The sequence below is a fragment of the Trachinotus anak genome, unplaced genomic scaffold (assembly GCF_046630095.1).
Source record: "Trachinotus anak isolate AG129_WGS33_773 ecotype Australia unplaced genomic scaffold, CSIRO_AGI_Tana_v1 ptg000005l, whole genome shotgun sequence".
Classification (NCBI taxonomy): domain Eukaryota; kingdom Metazoa; phylum Chordata; class Actinopteri; order Carangiformes; family Carangidae; genus Trachinotus; species Trachinotus anak.
Window position 1 is genome coordinate 9,799,742 of NW_027273856.1, and position 27,878 is coordinate 9,827,619.

Genomic DNA, 27,878 nt, shown 5'->3' on the forward strand with positions numbered 1-27,878 from the left:
ACACACTAATTACAGGCTACTACATGATGATAACATGCAATTTTCACTCTTGTGTAATGTTAATGTGCACATGGATGAAAATATCAAATATGAAGCTGGTAACTGTAATTTGAATTACAGTATAGTAGGAAGAACAGGCATCTGCATTCATAGTGTGGTAGTTCATTCATAAAAACAATCCTGTGGCACACCACCAACCAAAAAAGTTACAAAATGACACATTGTAGCCTAATACAGCATATAAAATGACAATTTAGTCTCTCAATTCGTTTATACTCACTCAGTGTAGAACCTGGGCCTGTTTAGATGAACACAAAGCTGATATCCTGGCAGGAACTGAAGAAAGGCACACACAAAGCTCTTTCTCAACAGCTCTCAGTCTCTCTCTGTTTTTAGTTTTTATAGCAGTCATGCTTGAAAATATGATGCGGAAAATGGGAGCAATGTTGAAATAGGTCTGTTTGCCAAAATGGGGACCTCCTTGGCAGTAGTCAACCAAAGCTTAGCTTTAAACCACGGTCTTGTGGTTTAGTTCAGTTCAGTTGGCTGCTGTACGTCTTGTCACCGCCACCTCTCACATGCATCACTTAATTCTATTGCCTTAAATTAACAAGGTCATTACCGTGCTACCTACTGCCACCCATTGACATAGAACAGTATTAATTTAGTTTGCCAGCCACTAAATTGCAGGCACAGACCCTGAACAATGGCAAATTATTCACAGCAAATAAATGATGAATTTTTTGGACCGATTAGGTGAAATTGGAAAATTTCCCACCTGATGATCTTTCACAACACACTGGTGTGCCACAGCACAGTGGTTGAAAATCATGGGATTAAGTAGCCTAATGTACAGAGTCACAGAGTAATAATTAAATAACATATGGAACTAAGCTTTGGCTAACAATAAGACCCTCTCAGTTGGTTAACAGCCTGTATTTTTACTGGAACTAAATTGACATGAGAAACGCTTCTTAGTGCCTTCCCATGCTATAATTATGCACTAGTGAATACCAACATGTTCAGTCAGTACCAAAAATGTATGTACTCTTATGAAGACTAATGTAGGTGGTGCGGTCACTGCAAAGAAATAAACGATTTTCAATTACTTCATAATTTTTTGTTGATAAAAATATTTTTGAGTATGTTTTATGAATAAAATGTTTAAAGGAAAGAACATTTTATTGCAGGTTTACTGCAGGTTTCATGGTTGTGGGTAGGGAGCAGCCCTCATCATATCAGGGGTGGACAACTGAGTTGCTGATCAGGTTTTCTGAAGTTTCTGACGGGCCGCCTGGCCTGTACCTGAAGAAAATAAAAACTTAAGAAATGTTTTATAAGCACAGAGAACAAGCAAAGGACTTTTTATAATTTTCACAATGCCAGACAGTTAAAGGGGCTTTTCTTTGAGAGGGCTTGATGCCAGTACCCACAGTCTCTGTTATGAAACATGACTGTGGTGCTGAGGTTTTTCAATATAAAACCATAGACCTGTTAGTTCTGACTATAGCCGAGAGTTGTTAAAGTGACACGAGTTGGGTTTCACACTGGGGTCAGAGTCTGTGTAGTAACACTTGGCTCTTGAGGGCTGTAGTTAAAAATGACCACAAACCAACCAACACCGTTTAAGGAATTGAAGCATGGCTTTGTGTAAATTTATTAGATTATTGGCTGTTTGTGTGGCCAAGTGTTACAGTCTAGGCATGTATATTTCAAAGCAGACACACAAAAATGTAAATAGTCATAAAACATAAACTATGTGTTTTACCAAAGAACACAGGCTAAAGAGATTTAAATGTATTACTCATAATCTAATGTATCTCTTTTAAGAAAACTTTCCTCCCACTGAGGTAGATTTAAGTAAATTACTAAAACTTATTGTAAAGTATTTAAATTTTCAGAACTAGATGGAGTTGCCCAGCAAGAGGCTGTTTGATTGCATTCAGCAGCTGAGGCAGAGTAAACCTCAGCTCTGTGCTTTCTGGATTCCCGCGAGAGGGTCTTCTGTGCTTCCTCTTTGTCATTGTTTGTAAGGCTTTTGGAGAGGTTAGTGATTAATAGCAGCATGCCATGTGGTGGGAAAAAAAGACATGTCACTGAGCAAGAGGTAGGCTGTGAAAGACATGTTCTGTATGATGAATTCTCTCCTGTGGGTTTATACAGTCACCTCTTCCCTCAGCTTCCGGTTAAGCAGTGGGATTTCCACTGAGAAGAGAACTGCGTGAGCTTTAAAATATGTACAGGTGAAGTAGTAACATTAGTATCTGGCACTGAAAATGGGCCATGTTCTTTCAGTTGGTTTTTGTATTCTGTCATTGAGTTAAAACTTTTTTTTTTTTGCACCATTAATGGGAAAACTAAAACATAGTTTAAAAAGGTTTATTTACAGTAAATATACACCAGTTATGTCTCTCTCTCTCTCTCTCTCTCTCTCTCTATATATATATATATATATATATATATATATATATATATATATATATATTGCAGACCTTTGGCATTCTAGCTGTTAATTTGTTGAGGTAACCTGGAGAAAATTCACCCCACGCTTCCAGAAGCCCCTCCCACAAGTTGGATTGGCTTGATGGGCACTTCTTGCGTACCATACGGTCAAGCTGCTCCCACAACAGCTCAATGGGGTTGAGATCTGGTGACTGCGCTGGCCACTCCATTACAGATAGAATACCAGCTGCCTGCTTCTTCCCTAAATAGTTCTTGCATAATTTGGAGGTGTGCTTTGGGTCATTGTCCTGTTGTTGGAGGAAATTGGCTCCAATCAAGCGCTGTCCACAGGGTATGGCATGGCGTTGCAAAATGGAGTGATAGCCTTCCTTATTCAAAATCCCTTTTACCTTGTATAAATCTCCCACTTTACCAGCACCAAAGCAACCCCAGACCATCACGTTACCTCCACCATGCTTGACAGATGGCGTCAGGCACTCTTCCAGCATCTTTTCAGTTGTTCTGCGTCTCACAAATGTTCTTCTGTGTGATCCAAACACCTCAAACTTCGATTCGTCTGTCCATAACACTTTTTTCCAATCTTCCTCTGTCCAATGTCTGTGTTCTCTTGCCCATATTAATCTTTTCCTTTTATTGGCCAGTCTCAGATATGGCTTTTTCTTTGCCGCTCTGCCCTGAAGGCCAGCATCCTGGAGTCGCCTCTTCACTGTCAGGCACTCTTCCAGCATCTGACACTGGCGTTTTGCGGGTACTATTTAATGAAGCTGCCAGTTGAGGACATGTGAGGCGTCTATTTCTCAAACTAGAGACTCTAATGTACTTGTCTTCTTGCTCAGTTGTGCAGCGGGGCCTCCCACTTCTCTTTCTACCCTGGTTAGAGCCTGTTTGTGCTGTTCTCTGAAGGGAGTAGTACACACCGTTGTAGGAAATCTTTAGTTTCTTGGCAATTTCTCACATGGAATAGCCTTCATTTCTAAGAACAGGAATAGACTGTCGAGTTTCACATGAAAGTTCTCTTTTTCTGGCCATTTTGAGAGTTTAATCGAACCCACAAATGTGATGCTCCAGATTCTCAACTAGCTCAAAGGAAGGTCAGTTTTATAGCTTCTCTAACCAGCAAAACTGTTTTCAGCTTCAACATAATTGCACAAGGGGTTTCAAGGGTTTTCTAATCATCCATTAGCCTTCTAACGCAATTAGCAAACACAGTGTACCATTAGAACACTGGAGTGATGGTTGCTGGAAATGGGCCTCTATACACCTATGTAGATATTGCATTAAAAGCCAGACGTTTGCAGCTAGAATAGTCATTTACCACATTAACAATGTATAGAGTGTATTTCTGATTAGTTTAATGTTATCTTCATTGAAAAAACAGTGCTTTTATTTCAAAAATAAGGACATTTCTAAGTGACCCCAAACTTTTGAATGGTAGTGTATATATATGATATAAATAATGTAGGCTAAAGCTCCTATTTGAAGTATGTTTTGAACTTTTATATTCAAAATTTAAGAGGTGACATATGTTCTCAAAAGCCTCTCAGTTATTGTGTTAAAGGAGTGAACCTTTTTCAGCACACACGAAGACTAACAAAATTGAAATTTATGCAATTAAAGTGTTTGTAAAAGTGAATGTGATTTTAACCAAGTGAGCCAATGAGGGTCAGGGATCGGCCCAATCATGCAGTAAGGATTTAAAGTCAGTTCACAGTCAACAAAGGGATATAAAGGAAAATGGAAACAAATATGAGTTTTACTGGCATAGATGTAGCCTGTTAAAAACAGACGCTGGCACGACTTTTGCCCTGTACTGACCTCTAGTGTCAGAAAATTGTAAACGCAATTATTTACGTCATCAACTATGCGCCGAAACCTTTCACGCATGCGCAGAAGTTGCAGTTGACAAATTTCAAACTGGGTGGCGGTTTGTTGAAGCTTAGAGAAAAAAATACAACAAAGGTTCATTGTCTGTAATTTAACCTAAAGTGTTAAAATGACCAGCACACTGAAAGGTATTACTCTAAAAGGAAGCGCGGAGCTTGTGGCCGAGTTCTTCTGTAAGTATTCCGATTTATTTGCTTTTACAACAGCACGTTTTAAGCTGTGCACGCTACATGGCCTGGGTAGTGTAGCTTCAGCGGTAGTGCGGGCGGAGCTCCATTTTATAAGTATCAATAAAATTTCTGGTCGAAAGTGATCAGGCTCGTCTTCTCATCTGAGCACACAACCAATCACTCAGTTTGTTTTCTTAAAATTTTAAATTTTTAAGTCAAACGTGTTGATCGTGATGTGCATCGCCCTCCATTGACTTCACTGGTGAAGAAGAGTTTTACAAACGTAACAAGGGAAAGAGCTGACTGTTAAAACTGGTTTATGTTTGGTGCTGTTAGGTGTTGTTTATATTGTATATATTCACTAGAGGAATATAACCTTTGTGGGCGAGATGTTGGTCTACGAGCTGTTTCTTTTGCTAGTAAAACACGTAAAACCTGAAAAACGACAGCTATACGTGTTAACTTTATATGTATATGTTGGTTACATTAAAGATATGTAATTTGATCTGACTATTTCATCTACACTGGTCTAGTCAGAGCTAAGTTAATATTTTACACGTCTAGTGCTGTAAAGTGTAATTAAATCTATTGTTTTATCAGATTTTTTGCCATGTTACTTAATTCTTCATTCTCCTCTTTGAATTTAAGTGTTTCCACTTTACCACTCATACTGAACCTTTTGAGTCTGTCTTTCCACCACAGCATTTGGCATCAACAGCATCCTGTATCAGCGGGGCATCTATCCTCCAGAGACGTTCACCAGAGTCACCCACTATGATATGAGCCTTCAGCTCACCACTGATCCCAAACTGAAGAACTACCTGACCAATGTTGTGTCTCAGCTCAAAGGTAACCTCAGTGGTTTGTTTGTTTTCTTCCTCAAAATCCCCAAAAGCCCCACGTTTGGACTTCTCTTGCTGCTGTAAGAGGCAAGACTGAAAAATGTTAAACCTTGTTTATATGGTCTCATTGTTCTGTCATTTTCACAGAGAAACTGAGATTAGTCATTTTGAATTGAGTTATTTTGTTGGGCATTCTTGGAGGAGTGTTTCCTCTCCTCCCCCTCCCCCTCTTTCTATCTTCCCCTAAACCCAACCGGTCGAGGCAGACGGCCGCCCACCCTGAGCCCGGTTCTGTTGGAGGTTTCTTCCTGTTAAAAGGGAGTTTTTCCTCCCCCCTGTCGCCAAGCGCTTGCTCGTTGTGGGAACTGTTGGGTTTTTCTCTGTAACAAAGTAAGGTCTTGACCTTACCCTGTAAAGTGCCTTGAGATAATGTATATTATGATTTGGCGCTATACAAATAAATTGAATTAAATTAAATGAATTTGAGTTCCCCAACTCTAATCTGGTGTAGACTCTACCATAAATTAGCCTTATTTTGTTACTGTAAGTGATCTCTGACCATGGCATTTTAATCTTGGGCCAATGTAGTTGATAACTTTGTGGACCAGAACCAAACCATTTTTACAAATCGGGTGACACAGGTGAATGATGAGAAATTTAGAGTGACATTGAAGAATATTATTATTAATATTGTTATTATGAAGAAGAGTAAGTACAGCATTCCTTTAGTGAAATCAGCTGTGTCTGTAACAAACCACAGTTGCAACTGGGGTTTCAACTAATGATTTCTTCTCATTTTTGAATAATCTGTTCACTACTTTTGTTATTTAATCCTTTCTATATAATGTCTGAAAATTCATCAGGTAGTCAATTGAGAAAAAAAATAGCAACTTTGTCAATAAATAATAATTTCAGTTATTTTTATACAAAAGATTTAAATATTTGCTGTTTCTAATTAGCAAGATATGAGGTTCTGATACTTTTCTTTGTCACACATGGTAGTTAACTGAATACCTTTGGGTTTTAGATAGAGATGCACTGTCTGGATTAGCCTACATTTGGGCATGTCGTTTTTTTTTTGTTTTAAACCAAAAACCATGGTATTTACAGCAGTTTTTCCATTGTTGTCAGAATTAAAAAAACAAAACAACAAACTGGGAGAAATGGGTCAATTCAGGTGTTTTTCATTTTTCTTTGTTGAATTCAGGGTTGAAGTCAGGTGGCACTGAAGTAAAGGTAAACATTTCAAAATAAAAGCCAAGAGGTTGGAGTAGGCATTCTATAAAAGTAAAATTATGCAATTATGCATATTGGCAAGTCCACACTGATTACAACTTTCTCTTAATTTTTTTCTTAGAACTTTAACTGATGGCTGCACAAACATTTTTTAACTTTACTTTTATGGACAATTCTCTCTCTCCCTCTCTCTCTCTCTCTCTTAAAATAAGTTGTCTACCTGTTAAATAAACTACTGTTACAGTAAAGTTAAAATACACTGAGTACATAAAGTAATGTTCTGACTAGTTCACCTGCCAGTGCTATCAGGCTAAAAAGCTAGCTTCTGGGTTAACTGTTATGTAGGTGTTTTTACACAATGTATTAGCATTCAGAATATTCAATGTCAGGGTTCAGGATGGTGACTGTTGATGCTCTGTGTTGCAGAGTGGCTCTTTGAGTGCACAGTGCAGAAGCTGGTGCTGGTAATCACATGTTTGGAAACCAACGAGGTGCTGGAGAGATGGCAGTTTGACATTGAGTGTGACAAGTCGGCCAAGGAGAGCAGGTCAGCCCCTCTGCTTACTTGTCCATGTTTATGTAACAGCATTCTTTAAATCATTTAGGTTGTTTTCGGTGATTAATAATAATAATAATAATGAATTATTATGGTTTTGTAACATATAAAGGCGAAAATTCTCAATGGGTGTTGTGTTCAAATGGCAGTTCAATCAGATACCAGAAGGTGGCAGCCATGACTCACCTGCCAGAGCAACATACACATTTATCAATTTAAATCTGTTGATATTGATATTCTATATTTTCCTTGAAATGAACTAATCCCATGTGCAGACCCAAACCAACAATGAATGAATATTGTGTGTTTCTGTGACATAGAGCTCCGTTGTTGTCCAAGAGCTATAAAACACACCAATGCACACACACTATAGATCCTGCGGCCAGAAATACCCAGTGGAGAAACTGTAGATCATCTGTGCAGTGGCTTATAACCACCTGTAAAGTTTTACTGTTGGTGACATCAGTCCTGATTGCCTTGCCTGTTTGAACAGTTGTATGCATGTTCATGGCAGGCTTTGTCACCTGACAGTTCTCACTTAGACACTGTTCTTCTACAGTACTTACAATAATGTGAAGTAATTGAGTTTGCCTGTGTTTCCCAGTGCTCCCAGGGAGAAGTCCATTAAGACCATTCAGGATGAGATCCGCTCTGTCATCAGACAGATAACAGCCACGGTCACTTTCCTGCCGCTGCTGGAGATGCCATGTGAGTAACCACACAGTTTTCTACCAACAAACTTCAGTTTGTCTCATTTTCAGTATTGGATTATGGGCATGTAAATGTGTCCTTTTGACCCTCTGGCCCTTGCCCCCTCTTCCAGGTGCGTTTGACCTCCTGGTTTATACAGACAAAGATCTGGTGGTTCCTGACAAGTGGGAAGAGTCAGGCCCGCAGATCATCAACCAGTCAGAGGAGGTGCGTTTACGTTCCTTCACCACCTCCATCCACAAGGTGAATAGCATGGTGGCATACAAGAGGACCGACTCAGTTTAAACGTCCCCTGATCCCCACGAGCTGTACATAACAACCACTGCCCTTTATAGCCAACAGTAGATTTTACACTGCCCTGTCCTACCTCACCTTCTGCGCCTCTGTCCAATATTCTATGTACTGTGTTCTCATGCCTTCCCTCTCAGGACTTCACCTTGTCTCATTTGTGTTTTTGAGAATGATGTGTAGACAATCCTGTCTACACTGTTGTAAATATTTCTCATGAGCAGTGATTTGTCTGCTAGGAACAATCCTATCTTTAATGCTGTTTCCACTTTCTCTCATGTTGTCAAGCTCTGTTTTAGAAGCTAGTGGTTTGTATGTTTAACTTTTATAAAATGTCATAAAAAAATAAATGTGATATGTGGCTCTATCACCCAGGTTCTTTTGTTGTATTACTGCATTTGACCAAGAGGTGGCAATGCACAGAGTTTTCAGTCTCAAATTGGGTCATGGTGATTGTGTGTCTTTGTATCATACAGTTTTATATACTACACAACACACAGAACACATAGAAAATGAGCATTATTCTTTAATAGGACATACCATTTACTTGGTTCACAGTGTTCACTGGTGTCAACAGTTGCAGATGTGGAACACCTTCATCATATTACATTTCCTCACCTACAGCAGACACCCACAAATCTCTTATCTGAAAAAAAAAATCTCTCTGGGGAAATGCCCTGTCATGTATGTGCAAAAAAACAAAAAGAGAGACAAATGTCTTTGAAACAACCCAGAGACTGAAGCAGTGGGGAAATAATAGAAAATTTGTTTTTTGAAAAAGCACAGAGGTAACAGGCACGTGTACTACACTTTGAGACTTATTTTTAGTACAAAACAACCACAGCTACAAATGAGCTTTCTCAGCATGTGTGCCTACAAAAGTGCTTCAGTTCAGACCAGGCTGGCTAACCTGTTTGTTACAGTTAATAAAATGCACACAGGTGGCACCTGTTGCTGTGCGTACAGAGTAATAAAGTGTAAAGTGATCCAAACAATGTCAATTGAATGTAGAAGTGTGAGTAAACAACCAGCATTATGTCTGTTATCATAAACCTTCAATCCCTGTTATGCACTAACTACAAACTGGGAATTACAAAAAATGTGTTTGAAAGCAGAAGATGACATCATGTTTTATTGGGCATGTATTTTAGCCATGCACTGTTCCACACTGGTATGTATCCAGTAGATGCTCCTAAGTAGAATGAGCAGAATCACTGGATCATGTGGAGATTCATTTATTTCTGGAGGAAATTTTGACAGTTGTTTTGGACAAATTTGGTCATTGAACCTCATCACTCTCTGGGGGATCAGATGGAAAATACTATATATACTACAACTGTCAGGTACCCACAGTTGACATTGAGTGGCTGCACAGATTTATAATCTTGTTGAATTCTTTCAATATTTACTAATTTAAATACTTTATTTAGGCAAAGTTCTTAAATGACTAACATGAGAACTTTGGCTTCTGCTGTTCAACTGAAAATGGGCTTTGCAGAAAAACATGTTCCTCAAAGCAAAGTATTATAAGATAATAGCAACATTCTTCAAAGCAATCGAACAAAGTATTGTTTTGTATAGGAACCTCTGTGAGAGACCTTCTCATCAAACAGTAGTCATAGTAGTAATAGAAAAAACAGTCTGTTTCACTTTTGGTGAATCTCTTGTGCACCAATTTAAGCTGATGAATTTAAGGATTGATTAAAGGTCTTTGTAAATTTAAGTCATGATTTATTTTTTCCAACCAGCATCTAAGATTTCTAGAAACAGGAATTATATGTATTGGCCCTGAATGTATTAACTAGCTGACACACCTTGTGGTTTTCAGAAAAGTTCCATTACGTTCTATTGTTGGGTGAAATGCATGTGACATCAAAGTAATAAATCACAACAGAGCCTGGTCAGGCTGTCCATAATGCAAATGTTGCTCCATCATTCAATTAAAAAATGGGATGTAAAAACAGCCTCGTATAGAGGAAAGGCATTAATGGATGCACAGAGATGTGGACAAATATATTTTTTTCTTTTAACTGTGAATTGGTCCTTTTTTATCACAACAAGGCAGTGGAAGAATATAGACCATTTCCCTCTGAAATTACAAGCTTAGTCTTTGGCTATTTTACATTTTGAAAGAAATCCCCCAAAACACCCACAAATAACACAATACAGTATGTTTCCAAATGCCATCTGAAAGAGTTGTTCCAAAGAAAGATCCTTCAAAAAAGCAGGGATGGGATTTTTAACTCTGAAAACTACAGTTCCTATATAAAGAATTGTGTGCTCTTGACAAAAAGATGAACTTATAATATAGAAACTCTAATAAATATATAAAACAAAAAAATAAATATGCAATAGATCAGACAATGAGTGAAAAAATTGTTACAAAAGACTCAAACCCTTTTAGTGTGCTGTGAACAAAGACATATTTAACAAGCATATCAGATTATTGTGACACTATGTAAGGTAGATAGTAAATATGATATCTGTAGTCCACTGCAATGGCATTGATCCCTAAGGATCTGTCTTACCATTCAGTGTTCCCCTAAAAATTACTACCTCTGACGGATAGTGTAGGTGAGACTTCAAGATGAAAGCCACTCTGTGCAAAAATAAAAATAGCTATGGTAATAAATATAGCTTAGTGCTGACTGTGTTATTGTCTCTGGTGAGTGACAGCTATAAAAGAATGGTGACAACAGGAATACAAGTGACACAAAGTTTGATGAAATGAGCCTACTCTCTGAAACAGTGCACATCATTCTCAGCTGTTTCTCATGTGACAGTTAAATTAAGCTAACGTGTTAAGGTTTTATATCAAGGGATTTACAGCTCAGATCCTATTTTTGTAGATTTGTCCATTTGTTGTATGCACTCACTCAAGTCACTGAGATCTGGGAAGATGGTGAAATTACTACAACAAAACTGGGCAAGAAATGAGCAGTCAGGTGACCAGACAGGTTGTAAACAAGCCAACAGTTTAGCCAGTTTATGGAAACCACTTTATTTGGTGTAAAACTGAAAGTGAGCACACCTCAAAGTGAAATGTCTGTAATAACCCTTCATTATGTCAGACTACAGTTATGTAAATCTATGATGGACGTTTACAACAGACATTTTTAGCTGATTTTGGTAATCCCCGACAATTCCTGTAGCGATATATTAGTTAATGTCTGAATGCTGGCAAAACAAATATAATTTCCATTAATTTTGGCTGTACTTTGTTTTTCGTGCTAATTAGCAAATGTTAGCACACTAACATGTTAAAATAATATGATGAACATGAGAAATATTATACAGCAGTTAGTTCCAAATACGTAATTTGATTTGATGAGAGGCATATAGACTGGTACTGGTATGTTTAACTATATGTTACAGATATTCTATTAACTGTTAATTAGTGTTACGGTCGTTATTTATCTGAGAGTGTAACAAACTTTGCACAGCAAAGATGAATATATTTCCAGAAATAACATTTGAATTTAATGATGCATGGTCATCAGAAGAGGCTGAAGGGAAGGAAAGGAGCCTGGATACACACTGCTACGTGTGCTCATATGACATCAGCCAACCTCGACAAATTACAGAAGAGCAAAAATGTAGCTTTTTAAGGCAAACAACATGTGCTTTGAACTGCTTTCAGACTTAAGTCTCAAAATATAAACATCGACATTCAGTTCATTAAGAAGGCTGAGCTGAATACAGTCTTGAGGGAGTTTTATGTATCCGTCCAGACAACTAAAGGGGATCTCTGCAGTGTGTTACATGTAGACAAAGTAGCAACCAAGTGTGCAGGTCAGAAAAATGTGTTGTTATGTGTTGCTTAGCAACAGTCCAGTACCAGTCCAGTTGCAGAACAATTTGTGTTGCGGCTTCGTACCTACAACCGAATCATAGCCACGCTGAAATTCAGTACAATACTCGCACATGTGATACTGCTTGATTATACCTCACCACTAAAACTCACCCTCACCCTGAACTCAGCATATTAGCACTGTCTTGTCAATGTGTTCATGTTGCATGCTTATGTTGGCATTTAGCTCAAAGCACTGCTGTGGCAAAGTACAGCCTTACTGTTAGCATGGCTCCTAGTCTTGTTTATTGATGCTGCTGTATTCCCAGATCTTAGTGAATGACTTGGTAAGTACAACCTAATTATTACAAATTGGAAGGACCAACCTACAAAAATAATGGGGTCAAAGAAAACTTGTAAGAAACTGGAATTATTAGAAAAACTTTTGGCATGAGTTGGGGCCTAGACCTACGCTTGAAGACAAGTGTCTGCCCTCTTATCAAATCAAATCTAGTGGTTTTTTTCACCACATAATCTTTTCCTAGCAGGGAAATATATTTTTTGGTCACTTTCCTTGCATGCAGCATCTTATTTATGTATATCCTTCAAATTTCATGAAAATTTGTGACACCAGGTTGGATAGGGAGAACCCTGGGAATTTCTGGGTTGGTTAAAAGCCAAGCAGGCTTTAGGATCACACCAAGCCGTTGACGAGTCCCTTCTCGCACTCCTCTGCCAAACGCTTCCAATGCTGCCGGTTCTTTTGACATCCTTCCAGCAATGGGGAGCAATACTCTGACATGCCAGCCAAGGTCTGTGACAGCAACAAATACATTTATTTTAAAAAGGGGAAAATGAACGAGCATTGCTTTAATACAATGTTCATTCATTCAACAAATTGTTTCACATTTCCTCACAATGTGAGACAGACAGACGGAGAGTCTTTCCAGCAAGTGGGAAATAATAGGCTTATACTTTTAGCAAAATTAATTTTCCAACTATTCATTACATTGGTTTCCAGAGACAGGAGAAGAGTAGTAAAGGTTAGATTTGCTCAATTACCTCATATAACTGAGTACAGATAGCATCAATGAAGGACACCTGCATGCTGGGAATCTTATCTCTTTTCTCACGATTCATCAGGTCCTAAAGTGAAGGGATGGGAAAGTAACATGTAAACTACATCAGAGGAGTACAAAATATTTGCATTCAAATTCTTTCAATGGCAATATTTTCTGTTCTTTTCAGTTCCTTTGTCAGACCCTTAAATTCCTTTGGTAGGTTGAATCAAGGAGCAGGGCCAGAGCCTTTCCAATTTTCTATAAAGGTTATGACACTCATGATCTGATAGTCATCTTAACAACAACATCTTAACAATTGTTTTCATTAACAATTAATCTGCTGATTATATCATATTAATTAATCCTCAAGTACATGAAAGGTCATATCCCAATTATCATCCCAAGAGCCAAATGTAACATCTTCAAATGCTTGATCGAAAGACTAAAACAGAAAGATTTTTCATTTATGGCACTTTTAAGAAAAGCTGCAAATTTTTACACTTGAGAAGATGGAAAATCACACATGCATGGAAAATGATTGAAACAATTAATTGATTATCAGAATAGCCAACAATCAATTTTCTTTCAATCATCTGTGAAGACTCCTCAACCAGGGCACTAGGCGTCTCTGTTTCTTTTTGTTGTTTTGTTTTGTTATCGATTAATTGGCTATTTGTTTCAAATCTAAGCCAAGACCCAAATGAAACTACTAATGAAAAACTAATTCAAGGATTTTAGCATTATTTTGCTAACTCATGCAAAATTCCCTCTAGTCTTGCCAGACAGTCTGGCAGCAGATTTTAGGATTAGTTGTTAAATTATTGTTGTTAAAATTAATACTTCCATATTATACTGTTTGCATCCTAACTGTAAAGAACCCTAATGATGAACTGTGTCTCACTTTTTGCCTATAAAACATACTTCTATAGGCTAAAGTATAAAATTCTTTGTTATCCACAATAAATTTGTTGTAATTGAACACAGGAAACACACTGCTGAGTATCATTAAAATAGCTCTTGAATGAGATGCCACACCTTTTGGTATCAGCACCAGCCGGAAGCCAATAAAGATTAAAAACTAGAGGACCCAAACAGATCCCTGAGGCACACCAGAGCACATGTCATACTTCTTAGAAGAGGCTTTGTCCCCATATCACACAAAATAACTCCTGCAATGATATTAAGTACTTACAATAGGCTCAATGTTCAGCTCTCGCCTCTCCTTATCCCCCTGTTCAAAGAACTCAGTGGCCACTAGCTCTGCAATCTGCATCAGAGAGAAAAGAGACTGGTGAGTTAATATAGAATCTTTAACCTGAGGCAAACGTGCTTGCTGTGAGGTGATTTGAATATTCTGTGAATTTTCAGTTGGTGAAGAATATGACAAAAACAGAATACAAGGCCTTACAAAATATTCACACAATTAATTCCAACTGAATTTAGAATAACTGCCAATTACAGTTTTCTGGTTACACAAAGGAAAACACAGCCTATTACAGTTTTTGCAGTCCTCAGTTTGATTTAGATGCGACCCCATCTAAAGTGTGTGTATGACATTTTAGCTATGCAAATCAAAGTGCTGCTCTGTTGCTCTACTTAACTTCAGAAATTCTGGCATATTTGTGGCAGTTTGAATTTCAGTGGAGGCCTTTTAATGAACACCATAGGAGGCTGATCTAGGCCAAAAAGTAGGGCTGGGCAATTAACCTAAAAAGTGTCAAAACCAACATTTAGAGCCTCTCACCAAGTTCATTTGATTAATTAATTCCCCTATGTGTGTGTTCATGAACTGTCCCCTTACAAAAACAATATCTCGTGTTTAGTCACATGCCTTTGCCCCATCCAAGTTACTCATGGACTGTTAGTCCATGTTCACTCAAAGTGAAGCTGGTCGTATGGATGACAGGAGTGCAAACACTGAAACTCAGGCTACATCCACACTTTTACATTTTAGTTTTAAAATGTGTCACTTGTGCTACATTCATGCCTGGCATCCACTATTCCAAGGTTTTCAAACCTATAATATGGAGATTTTTGGAGACGATGGTGCAGACACCCACCTCGCCTCCTGTTTGGGTCTTATCAGTCACAACTACCAGACAGTGGTGAATGCAACATGGATAATGAACAAAGATAACATCACCAATTTATTCAATCACTTGGAACACAATTACATTGCTGAATATGAAGACCGCCTGGCTCAAAAAAAGAGAGACCAATAAAGCACCAAAGTTCATCATTCCTTAATCAAAGATAAAGATCTGAAATAATTGTGATATTGATGTGAAATCACCCACCCCTACAAAAAGGTTGGGACATTGTACCATGGAGACAACAAAATGCTTCTCCTGTTGCCAGAATCGACAGAGTCAAACTTTAATCTTGTGAATGACTGGAAAAGTGAGAGAGAGAGAGCAAGAATATACACAAAGAAGGAAGACTTGCAACTGCTTGAAGAAAGAAGCAAAAACAAAAGCATGGAAGAAATAAATAGAAAGAAGGAATGTAAATGAGAGAAAGTTTAAGTAGGTAGTGTTAAGAACAAACCAAAGAGAAAATGGAGTAAGGAAGAAGGAAAGGTCTTCAAAAGAGTGGTAGTCACACTAAGTTCATGGTCTCCGTGTGTGAACAGAGAGGTAAATGAGATCTGACTGCACCCTCGGGGTCCAATCAGTATCACTCTGTGTGTATGTGTGTTGAAACCATCTGCAGCTCACTGATTGAGTCTGTAATCAAGGCTCAGTACTATGGAACTGCAGGACTCAGCCAGAGAGAGAGCTTATTATAGCTGACTAAAACCAACACTATACGCATGAGGAAAATGTTAACTGGTGAGGCTAAGTAACTTTGTCTTTATTTACTTACCCTCATGTCAGTCATGTCAGTGAAAACACCAGAGTTTTATGTCCACATGGAGTTAGCTCCATGTCAAAATAACTCAAGTAGCCAGAGACTTCCAACAATAGCAAGACAGAACTTCTACTGGATTTGTCAAAGTGTTTCTGTTGATTTTGGAGGATGTCTGCACGTATTAATGCCATATGTTCATGATCAGTACGGTCAAGCACTGTGCTCACTGGCCACCTAAATCAAGACCAAGTGGACCAAGACAGAGGACAGACTGGAATGTGAATCTTAAAGGATAATTCTTGGTTATTACAACTGTATTTTGTAATTCTTGCATAAAATCTGTCAGTTCTGATAACTCTGTTGTAGTAATCTCAACAATTACTTTGGTACTTAAAATTTTATTATACTGTAACTGATAGACATGATGGCCACAGTGTGACATCAAAGCCTGGATTCAACATTTCCACATTTTCCATGGATTTTGGTCCATTTTAGAAGTAATGGCAGAATTATATACAAATTTAAGTAAAATCTAAAATAATAATGACAAAGGCTGCATTATATAATGACTGACCTTCCAAAGTATGTACACATATCTAGTACAGTAAGTTTTAATTATCAAAAAAATGCATCAATAATATTTCTGCGCATAACAAATTACTCAGGTAATTTAGTAATGCATCAAGAGTCCTAATGAAAAAAAAAGAACTACTGCATAATGGTAGCCACAGAAACATGTTATTGTTAAGGGATGCAGTGGCTGGTGTCTCCTCATTCTTATTCCTAAAGACATACAACACTCCTGTAAATGAAGGACTTGAAACACAGCATAAAAGGTGACATATATTTACATTTGTTTGCATGTTTACTGCCCTGAATGTTTTCAAAGGTGTCATATAAGGACAAGGGCACAGCTGTTCTTATTAATGAGCACTCACTTGTCAACACACACAACCACATGCACATATACAGAGTGTGCTTGTCTGAAGCTCTCTTCATTGTGCTTGCTGTGCCTAACGAGGTGCAGACTAACGAAGGTCACCAGGGAGATGAGACAATGGGGACACAGCTCTATGGTGGATGAGAATGATGAAACAAATGTGTGTGTGTGTGTGTGTGTGTGTGTGTGTGTGTGTGTGTGTGTGTGTGTGTGTGTGTGTGTGTGTGTGCGTGTGTGCGTGCGTGTGCGTGTGTGCATGTTACATGTTCCTTCTGCCATCTTTCCATCAAGAAGCTGGTGCGTCTGTATTCTCTTACTGTCCTGTCATAGCCCAAGGAGTGGTACGTGTTAGGGATAACCCTAACCCTAACCCTGTCACCATCATATAGAGGTGCTTCTGTGGCTATGCATATATCTCCGTGTATGGCAGTGGCGTCACGTACTGATCCTTACTGTTATTTAAGGCCACAGCAGAAAGATCCACTAAGCAATAGAAGAGCTTCACCACTGAAAAAGCTGTACTGATGTGCAATGTTACCACCGCACTACTGAGAAATGTAGTTAAACTAGTAACACTGCTACTTGTAACAATGCTACTGCCACACAGTCACCCAGCACAAAGATTGTTCTCCTTGGTTCTGTCTGGTAGACGGTATAGGAGCTTGGTTGCACACGCCACCAGACTCAGGGACAGTTTCTACCATCAGACCATCAGGCTACTGGAGAGGGGCACAGAGGGGTTGAGCGAATCAACTAATAAACTAATAATCAGACTGTAGTAGAGGACGTCAGTAGAGGAGGTGGTCCTTCAATGTGGCTAGGACGCATTTGCATTCACACTGCAAAAATAATGTGGCCCACACCACCTCTGAATGTGGTCTGAGTGATTATATCTCAAATGTGTCCTCAATGTGTCTTGCGTGCGTTCACACCTTTAATTAAAGCTTGTGATCGGATCACCCGAGATGGATGTTAATACCAGGTCTGAACAGGGCGAAATGTCAGATGTTGTGTTTGTGGACTGATGTGATTAAAAAAAAGCCCAACAACAATGACAGAAATGTAACAAAACCAAATATATGCTTGATACTTGTGGGCCACTGATTATCTTGTTGTTCTTCATGATGTAGCATTTAATGGCTTATAATGAAGGCCAAAGACAAGTTGTCATCAATGAGCAACAGAAACCAGAAGGTAAAACAGAGATATTATATTCCAGAAAAGACCAAAATGTTGCAGGAGAAACAATACACACGCTTGCATGCGGGCATGCGCACACACACACACACACACACACACACACACACATACACACACACAGACATACATAATATACTGTGGATAGATTAGATTTTCTCTACCCTTTTTTGCACTGGCCAAGGCTTGGTGATGGCTGAGATGTCACATGCAGTCATCAGCATTGACCTGAAGGGAGAGACACATTGACACACTTTGATATTCACAGACCCCCAACAGGGAGAAACAGCTAGTGTGGCCCTCTTATGTGCGGTGTTGCCAACTTAGAGACTTTTAGCTTTTTTTGACACCCAGAGAGAGCTCTAACCTATGTAAGTTTTTATTTTTTCAAACAATACTAACAGTTTACATTGGGGAAGTGTCCTTAGTATCTCTATCCATGATACCTAAGTTCCACAGTCTATACAAAAACTTTCATAAAAGATCTATAGAGAAGATTTAGGAGATTATATAAGCTTGAAAAATAATATATAGCTATTAATAGCTATTAATATAGCTAGTTAGAGTCAGTTGAGTTTAGCTTTACTTCATTTTTTACTTAAATTAAAAAAAAAAAATCTTATATACAAGTAAATTGTTATATTATGTCACTAATATGCAAATTCGTTTCTGACATAAAAAAGTAGCAACTCTTCATGCAGGCTTTAGCTACCAGTTGCTTCCAATCTTTGTGCGAAGGTAAGCAAACCACATCCTGAACTCTGTATTCAACATAAAGACATGACATGATATTGGTCTTCTCATCTCATTCTTGGTAAGCGAATGCATGTACAGCTAGTTTAAAAGCCTCTGTAGCATTGTTGATGTTATGGATATGTTGGTGTTTTACATCCACAAGGTGTGTTTGAGTTTTGAGGGATTCATACTGACCTCAGTAAATCTCTGTGATGTTCATCCTCCCAAACAAACTGGCTGTTCTTAGTGAGCTCAAAGAATTCCCCTCGCCGTCTGATAAAATACACATACAATGACACAGCAGGTAATTATATATAATCTATTAACCTCCTCAACCACCCACTGTCTAGACTGAAAGAGGGCTGAAATAAGAGCTGAAATTACTGAGGTCGATAAAGAAAAAAGAGTGAGAAAAGGGGGAAAGAATAAGAAGTAGAAGGAGAGATGAGAAGACAAATGATGTATCTGCATCATCTGCATCTCACTTCTGGTTATGGATGAATAAAAAAAGATGTTACTGTAAGCAAGAGACATAAACGTATAGCAAAACTAGAATTACTGTCTTGCGGTTGTATTCCTCCACCACTAGTTTTACATTACATCCCTGTTCATCCAGAGTCATATAAAATATTAACCATTTGTCTAAAATTCTGTCACAATTGCTGTGTGAAGTCTTGAGTAATGACCTTTGACTACCAATGTATAATCAATTTGTCCTTGAGTCAAACAGGCGGCTGTGCCAAATATCAAGGGATTTCCTTGAGGAGTTCTCAAGATATTGAGTTCACAAGGCCAAAACCGTGTTTTGTGAGGTCACCACAACTTTGACCTTTGACAGCCAAATTCTAATCAGTTCATCCTTGAGCCCATTACTGAGGTAGCGCATCCACGAGGAAGGTAAGTACGTACGGACAACCTGAAAACAATATGCCTCCGGCCTCTGGCTGTCACTGGCATGGAAGCATAAATATAGGTATAGAAGTATTAATCAAATAAAACATCAATAATTTTCCACACAGTAGCGCATTGATAGCATGTCAGACATTGTCTTTACAGCTTGTTCTATTGCCCCCAAGTGGCCAAAAATTCATTAAGCTTTAAAAATTCAGGATGAAAGGCCAATTCAATGTCACCAATACAGGTACTTGAGAAACAATTATCTGAGCTTTGAGATTTTTTACATTGTACTCAGATTTTTGGCTTGTGTGGACAATTTCAAAGGACTTGGCCCATCCTCCATGATATGTCTTTGTATCCTCCCAGGGTACCCTTCCATCACATTACTCAACTCTTAAACCACTGACTCTGTACTATGCTGGTTTTGGACATTATAAACACATTCTCTTGGTTGTAATTTGCCTAACATTCAATTCTTAATATGTCGGTGATGTGTGTACTACTGTGCATCACTAATATGGCACTTGTTTGTTTAGTGTACATTACTTTGAATATGTGTTAATAGTGCCCTGACCTGGGATTGCAGATGTAAATTAGGTCTACATCGCTGATTTAAGGGGAACATTTGTGAAAATCTCACATTTTAAATGAGGTAAACAAAATAAAAACATTACCTAGTTTTACCAGTAAAAAAAAAAAATTTTATATTAAACTAAGAGTCATTAATGAAATGAGTGTCCTGAAATGACAAGAAGGGACTGATCTTTGCTGTACTCCAGAGGTGAAAGAATTGTTATCACCCCAGTGAATATACTTCACAATAACCTCCCTAATCTTCCTTTGCTCTGCCTAAATTGACTTTTCCTCTTCCTTCCTCCCCCTCTCCATCCCTCTCCAGTCAGGTTTACATCTGGGCTTGACATTTGGTACCTACTTCATGTACAGGGCAAGGTCGGTGGCGAGAATAGCCCTCTCGATCATCTTCAGAGTGGCCTTGTACTCGTCCAGGGAGAGCCCACTTAGGATTTGGTTTCCCTGGGGCAAGAGCAAAACAGAGCTTTTTACAATTGATTTGCTACAATTGCTCAATATGCAGATAGAAAAGAGGTAAATACTTACTAATAAAATAGTAAAAATAATAATAATAATAATAATAATAATAATAATGATAGTTAATAGAATTGCAGCATAGACAAAAGTGCAAAAATGGAAACATGCAAAATAGATTAAAAGTAGTTTAACAGTGTCCATGGTAATGCTGATCAAGTAACAAGGTCTGAGTGTGTGTGTTTGTATGTGTGCATGTGTCCAGGAGCAGTGGGATTAAGTGGTGCTGTGGAGCGAGGAGTGTATTTGGAGTTTGTTTTTTAAGCAATAGATCAGAGCAGGTTGTAAGTCACTGTATTTTATTGGGCCATCAGAGTGGTCCATGTAGGCTAGCAGGTGGAAATGAGCAGAATAGGCTTAATAAACAAGACAATGAGAGCCAGGATCCTGCAGTAAGCAGGTAACAGCATTAAGGCAAGTCAGCAGCCAGCATCAAGCTACTGTGTTCCTGTGGAGAGAGTGCTGGCAACCTGAGGTTGAATTGATTTGAGCTGTGATCCAGTTTAAAGATGATGTGTCAGAGTGCTTTCTGTCGGATAACAGTTTTATGTGATGTATACAACACTGATAACACTGTTTATGTAATTGGCTTACACTGTAAATCAGTTTTTTGTAAAGCACTTTCGAAATTAAAGGATCAATTCACCCAATTACCAAAATGTAGCTAGTTCTGGTTTCATTTGTCCGCTCAAATTCAAAGGAGGTGGATGGGATTACATATCTGGTGCTCACATCATTGAAAAGTTACATTTTTAAACTACAGCAAGACCAATAAATTGGCCAGTATATCAGCCCAAATTACTTATCTGTAACAAGAAACTGCAGTACAGAAAAAAAGAAAAGGTTTGAGGTCATTTAGAAATGGTGTCATCACTATTACATAGTTTGACCACCACAGACAAGTTGAATTTTACACTGTGATATGTCTCATTCTTATGTATCTTGTGAAAAAAGAACAAAGCAAATAAACAATGAAATACAGATGTGTTTATCTAACGGCATCAGAAGTTCTAAAAGTTTTATGACATACTGATCCCTTTGAGGGCTGCACCACCATGTTTCTATAGTAGTCCACAATGGACAAACCAAACACTTGCTCTAGCGAGGGCCTTCTGCATTTCTGTGTCACCTGAAGGCCCCCACAGGCCCCCTTGGAAAGGGAGGGGAGAGAGAAGGGGTATTCAGTTGCTTGCAACTTCACAGCCAGATGTCACTATATCCTTGACACTGGTCCTTTAAGTATGTACTGTAGAGTTTGAAAGTTTAAATCATTTGTATTTAAGCACTTTACATGGAAAAAGATAACAGTAAATAGCCTAAACGTTATAACCTGTCTGAAATGTAATAAACATATTGAGCACATAACTCTTTATTGTGTAATGAAATAAATGATTATATTTTGTTGTTACATTGGAATTTATCACATCAAAGATGTGTTTGACCATGTCACAGCTATTAAAACCAGCTATTCCTAAATCCATGTGAGGTCACCTAAAAGTCAAGATTTTTACTGAATAAATTTGTCACTAGGAAACATATATAGCACCAACCAATCAAAAGCAATCAGCTGTGTAAACAGACACAAAAATTATGGGCAGCTACTCAATGATCAGTTTTTATTGTGATTCTTTGTCTTTGGCTTGTGTGACAGAAAAGCCATGATCGTTCTTTAACTGGAATCTGTAACATAAATGAGAGAATGTGGACAGCTAATAGTTGCTGTGTAGTTGATGGCTTATCTGAGACCATGTATAATTTGCAAGACAATGCAGAGCTTTGTAAAGTACAAAGACTTTGAAATTGTTTGTAAAGCTGGCAGGGAACTATGTGGGAACATCATGAGAAGAGAGCCTTTTGATTGTGCTCAGCTGCTGCATACTGAATTGGCTACAGCTGTGAAAGGGCAGCTAATGTCATGTTTTGCATAACTCTGATGAGGATAAAATCTGAGTGTGAAGAGAGGATTTGCCAGATGGTTTTCTTCCTTCTGTCTTTCTGCCGCTATACTGCCTATCCATGATGATAGTGATGACGGCAAGCACACCTGACTTTGGTCTGGACAGCTGGTCAATCGAGGCAGCAGCAATGTTTCATACTTCTGTTCAAATTTGTGTTTATCAGGGCTTTGTTGTAAGAAACTGCTGCTTGTTACTGGTGATACTCTACTGGTGAGCACCAAACAGCACACAGACAAAGTTAGCAACAAGCTGGTGAACATAGTGAAGCTTTTAGCAGCTTTAACAAACAAACAAACAAAATTACTTTAAAAGGTGATAATATGTCAATATTGTGTTTACAGCTTGTTACACTGCCCTCAAGTGGCCAAAAAATAAATGTAAATGCACCTACAGAGCTGTTGAGGATCATGAGGCACTGGTCGAAGTGGTGGTGCTCCATGGTAGAGTGGCAGTAGAGCTGTGCCAGTGGATGGTCACTCCTGAACACCACACACCACATACCACACACATACAGAGAGAGTGGAAGTAAGAAACCCACAGAGTGGATGCAGTTTGCTCCCACACATGCATATAAAATCATACTTATATTTATGACGTGTATATGAGTCATGCTCTCCTGCTGTACCTCTGTATGTAGGAGTTGTTGACTCCTCTGTGGTCCAGGTCATGGCTGAGAGTTGCAATCATCAGAGCCAGGACCTCCAGATCACTCAGATTGTTCTGTCAGGGGATAGATGGGGCAAAGGACAGTAGGAGGAAAGAACAGAGGTGAAAAATACACATGTGAACAACATCCACATAACAGCAGCTGGTTAACAGATGACAATCAAACCAAACAAAAGCCTCATGGCTGTGTACAAACAGTGCTGTTGTAACTCTCCACACATCGTTGGCAGTGTGGGCGCTCAGCTCACAGCTTGGAGTGGACAGCATATGACACAGCGGCTTTTACACCACAGCTTTAAGTAGTGCTATTTCAGGCTGGTGCTACTGACAGCTGCCAATATTTTTTGCAGAAATTATTGTTGTGTCACAGAAAAAGCCAGTGACTTTTACACAGAGGCAAATAGAGTGCAATAAAAACTTCTGTGACAAGTGTCATAAATCCTTCAAAAACCAAAGCTGGTCAGACTTGACCCAAAACATCTTTAAGTTAGGTCAAAGTATCAGGCCAAACAGCCTTTTTTCTTAATTAAATAAAGATTTCAGTGAATCAGCTCAACCTGAACCCTGACTTGCTGGACTGACCTGTAAGCGTCCTGACTTGAGGAGGGCGAACATGCACTGGGCTGTGTTGAAGGCATGTCTCCAGTTGTGATAGGCCACATTCTTCCTGTAGTTCTTCTTCACACTCAGAATCCACTGACATAAACTCTATAGAACAGATGAAATGCAGAAAGAGACTTATTCAGCCATTTTCAGCCATTCTCCCACTCTAAGTGCGTTGTGTATGTATAAGTTAAGAAAATACAAGTTAATTATTAGATTGTGGTAACTTCATTATGCCCAAATTCATTTAGATTTTTCAGTGTGATTGTTACTCTAAGTTTGGGGGCAAGCAGCAAGAGCCTCCTAATGCTTTCCAATTAAACTTCCAATTTACATGAATCAATTCAAACACTGAACCTGAACAGATATTAATTGTTGCACTGTGGCAACTTGCTGGCTTACCACACTAGCAAATGTGTTAGCAAACAGTTTCCTATTTACACATCCAGAAAATAAAGAATAACATTGTGTCCACATGATAAGTCCAGTATTTACTCAGTATTTTGCCCTCCACCGATTCCTGAGAAAAAAATACATTTAGCTGCCAAACACCCCACTGTGTTAATCGGCTTGTCTGTAACTGTGTGTGTCTGCTGTTTGGTGCTCAGCAGGTGGTGGACAGTGGGTTTATCAGAGTTCTTTCACTGAAAAGCTGCTGATGCTGGAACCAAGACAGGAAAGTTGCTGTAAATCCAAAACAAAAGAGGCTGAAAAGCTCTATGGATCTGACTAGAACTGCAGAGTTGTGTGATAATTTCTCCTAATTAGCAGCAAATAAGCAAATCAATGCTCTGTGCTTTTCTAGCCTGTGCTGCACTACATTTCCACTGTGAACACTCAGCTCATAAAGAAAGTAAAATCTGGGTTCATTTTCTCATTACACATCTAAGATTATAACAAATCACTGCACAACATTAAATATGTTAGAACTGTAATTAAACAGTAACTTGCTGTACAGTTTAACCCCCCAGGATGTGATGCTCCAGGGTGGTCAGTGTATCAGTTCCCTGTGTGAATGTCATTCTGACAGGCTCTGCTGCTTGAGGGACCTAATCACCTCGAATCAAAGCTTCTCTTTATGAGGCCTCCCTCCACAGGCACTCCGGAGGTCAGCCACCAACATACAAGGACCTCTTCACATGGAGAGTGTGCTGAGGATGTGAGCAAAACTGACCGGCAACCAGGCAATGCTGGCGCTGAGAGGGAGCCGAACGGGGAGAGTGGTGGGTCTGACAGTCTGCGGTAATGGAGGACAGAGTGTGTGAGGGATTTCTTTCGGAGAGGAGGTGTTTTCGGTGTATGATGGAGCTCTGTGTGTGTGTGTGTGTTTGTGTGTGTGTGGTCTCTGGGTCTCTGTCTTATGGATGCAAGCAAATACACAAATATTAACTTGTTGTACATAATAAAAAAAGATATTTGTAACATGATTGATGAAAGAATTATGGTCACTTAAAGGGCTTAAATTGCTGCGTTGAAAACACCTTATGCTGTTTTGTTTCAACTAAATTAACCTCTTTATCTATCAGGGATTTGATAAGGAGGTTACTTTAGTTATGTAGCCTTTGCTGTATTTTGTTGTTTTTTAATGAGTTTGCTTTCAGGTTAGGAAGATGCGGGGTGGGTGGGAGGAGTCCTGTCTAACAGGGAGGATTGTGACATGCGAATATGATACAGGATAATTCAGATGAAATCAAGGTGAGGAGGAGGGAATAATGTTTTCCTCTTGGAATGTCAAAGGAAACAATGAACCAGCTAAAAGGGGTAATGTGTCGGCACATTTAAAATCTCTTAAATCAGGGGCTACATTCCTGCAGGAAACAAATATGGTTCCCATTCAGACCTGGTATTAAGATCTTTCTTGGGTGCTCTGATAACAAGAGGACAGCTCTAAGTACCGATCTGAATGCACCCAGGACGCATTGAGGACATATCTGAGATCAGGAGCTGTTTAACGGCAATGTGGCCCACGTCGCATCTTCGTTACTAGATTTAGCGACTTTTCAGACACCATTAGTGACTTTAAAAAATAAAAAATAAAAACTTCACTTTTTGCAACAAACCCTAGATACCTTAGCTAAAGGCCTGCAGTCCTCTGGCAGGGAGGGGTCTAGGTTTGTTTACTTCAACTAAGGTGTTTTAAGCAGGCTATTGTTCATAGCCTGCTTGAAATAATAAATATATATATCATAGTTAAACACCTTTAAAGAGGGCTCAAAGAGGGTTTCAATTGTTCAAACCGGGCTGCAATATCTTGTGTGGACACAGGACAAGATTGATGGATATGAGGAAGCATTATGAATGGACTGAATGTAGGTGAAATTTGCCCCAACATTTATAACCTTGTCTATAAAGTGTTTCAGAAAGATATTACAGTCACTGTTAGAAGTTGGTAAGGAGTGCTAGGGGAGTCAATATACTTTACAGTAGGATTTCTTTTGCTGTAAGATATTAGATGGGACTAATAAGAAGATCTCTTCGCGTTCACCATATCATTAAGTGGACCCATAAGTTCTCAGTTTACTTCTAGATTTGTGGCTTGTGGCCATAATTTATCCATGGGAATGGAGTTTTGGAGGTTATCTTCTAAGTTTAGGAGGAACCACTTTATCCAGCGCTAAGCTGCAGTGATGGACTAAAAGTGTGAGTGTCCACTTTTCTATCCTTTAAAATAATATTGCTGTCAAATACCATAGAGAAATTGACAGCTGCAGCCTCATTTATAAATCAGTTGTGTCTAACATGACAAGAGACTCCAATGTAAATCAAATATCAAATAAAATACATTTGTGGTCACTGACACTTATCCTCAGAGCCAACAAGTTCAATGTGTAAAAACAAGCACAGAGTGTGACCTGCAGTGTGAGTGTGACCTGCCCAGTATTTGTCAAGCTATTTTGCTGTAGACCAATATGTTGAACAGTCTATCAGATGAACAGAAGAAGGTCTGCTCTCACCGTGTACTTCATCTGGAAGTTCTGGACTAGGTTGAGGTCGACAAACATGCGGATGGTAGCCAACGTGGTTTCAGTGTCCGACAAGTCAAAGTCACTGAAGCTGAAGTCCAGAAGACGCAATGACTGGGCTGATGGAACTGTGGCTACCTTTAATACACACACAACACACAAACATGAATATTAAAGTGTGGTTATGGTAATCATTCTCCAGATTCTTAATCTTAATTTGTTTGATCTTATTTTGTTTTATATGACAAAACTGACATTAAAACTTTAACTACACAATTAAGAAGAGTTTTCAGTCTATGATGTAGCACACATACTGTATGTAGTGGCCTCTTGGGTTAAACATACCCAAAAAAATCAAGCCTGTGTCACCCAAGGTCAGGTTATGCTGTTAGTTCAGTCACTTTGCCACAAGAAGAGGAGAACAGAGCAGGACCTTTTGAAACAGTCATGTGGTGTGAAAACTGGGCTGCTGTGATTGGTTTATATTTGGAGTGCAGTCAGTAAACCAGTTAGATAGGTATGGTACATTCAAATGAGATCATACATCAAAAACATCTGGGGTTTCCTTCAAATTACTGATTGTAATCTGATAATATAATTTAAAATTAAAATCTAAAATAACCATCATTAACCATTTCTCTCCGATGTTGTCTGCTACACAGCAGCTGCATCACTGGGCTAAAAGCTACAAAGACCAAAGGCCTTGTTAGTCTGGATTTCTGCATTATTACAAACCCCCACATTGACTCTGCTGCCATGCCTCCACAAGCTGCATATTCTTTTAAAGCAATGACACATTCAAGCGTTTGAGCATGAAGAGGGCTTTGAAACACTGAGCGAAACAAAATTCAATTCAATTCAATTCAATTTTATTTGTATAGCGCCAAATCATAATATACATTATCTCAAGGCACTTTACAGGGTAAGGTCAAGACCTTACTTTGTTACAGAGAAAAACCCA

General features: G+C 38.7%; 2 protein-coding genes across 5 annotated transcripts in view; one reads left to right on the forward strand and one right to left on the reverse strand.

The window, feature by feature from the left end:
* Positions 1-4,344: 4,344 nt before the first annotated feature.
* Positions 4,345-8,520, forward strand: mad2l1 (MAD2 mitotic arrest deficient-like 1 (yeast)). The gene is made up of 5 exons (XM_071478301.1): positions 4,345-4,520; positions 5,220-5,366; positions 7,022-7,142; positions 7,756-7,859; positions 7,975-8,520. Exons 1-5 carry the CDS (start codon positions 4,457-4,459, stop codon positions 8,145-8,147), a joined length of 609 nt encoding a protein of 202 aa, XP_071334402.1. The 5' UTR covers positions 4,345-4,456; the 3' UTR covers positions 8,148-8,520.
* A 143-nt stretch (positions 8,521-8,663) lies between these two features.
* pde5ab (phosphodiesterase 5A, cGMP-specific, b) overlaps positions 8,664-27,878 on the reverse strand; it is a 104,034-nt gene continuing 84,819 nt past the window's right edge. For all 4 annotated transcript variants that reach the window (XM_071478299.1, XM_071478300.1, XM_071478298.1 and 1 more), the window contains 10 exons: positions 26,909-27,055; positions 23,934-24,059; positions 23,311-23,405; positions 23,077-23,164; positions 20,555-20,655; positions 18,919-18,996; positions 18,153-18,216; positions 14,194-14,268; positions 13,003-13,086; positions 8,664-12,754 (listed from right to left, as the gene is read on the reverse strand). In XM_071478299.1, coding sequence (XP_071334400.1) covers positions 12,635-12,754; positions 13,003-13,086; positions 14,194-14,268; positions 18,153-18,216; positions 18,919-18,996; positions 20,555-20,655; positions 23,077-23,164; positions 23,311-23,405; positions 23,934-24,059; positions 26,909-27,055 — 978 coding nt within the window. In that variant the 3' untranslated portion in view covers positions 8,664-12,634. The remainder of the gene's footprint in view (positions 12,755-13,002; positions 13,087-14,193; positions 14,269-18,152; positions 18,217-18,918; positions 18,997-20,554; positions 20,656-23,076; positions 23,165-23,310; positions 23,406-23,933; positions 24,060-26,908; positions 27,056-27,878) is intronic.

What these genes read in the sequence shown, in the direction of transcription:
- mad2l1 (XM_071478301.1), top strand. Translation starts at nt 4,457, where the DNA reads ATGACCAGCACACTGAAAGGTATTACTCTAAAAGGAAGCGCGGAGCTT. An exon ending in TGTTGTGTCTCAGCTCAAAG is followed by an intron (nt 5,367 to 7,021) that starts GTAACCTCAGTG and finishes TCTGTGTTGCAG; the next exon opens with AGTGGCTCTTTGAGTGCACA. An exon ending in GCCGCTGCTGGAGATGCCAT is followed by an intron (nt 7,860 to 7,974) that starts GTGAGTAACCAC and finishes CCCCTCTTCCAG; the next exon opens with GTGCGTTTGACCTCCTGGTT.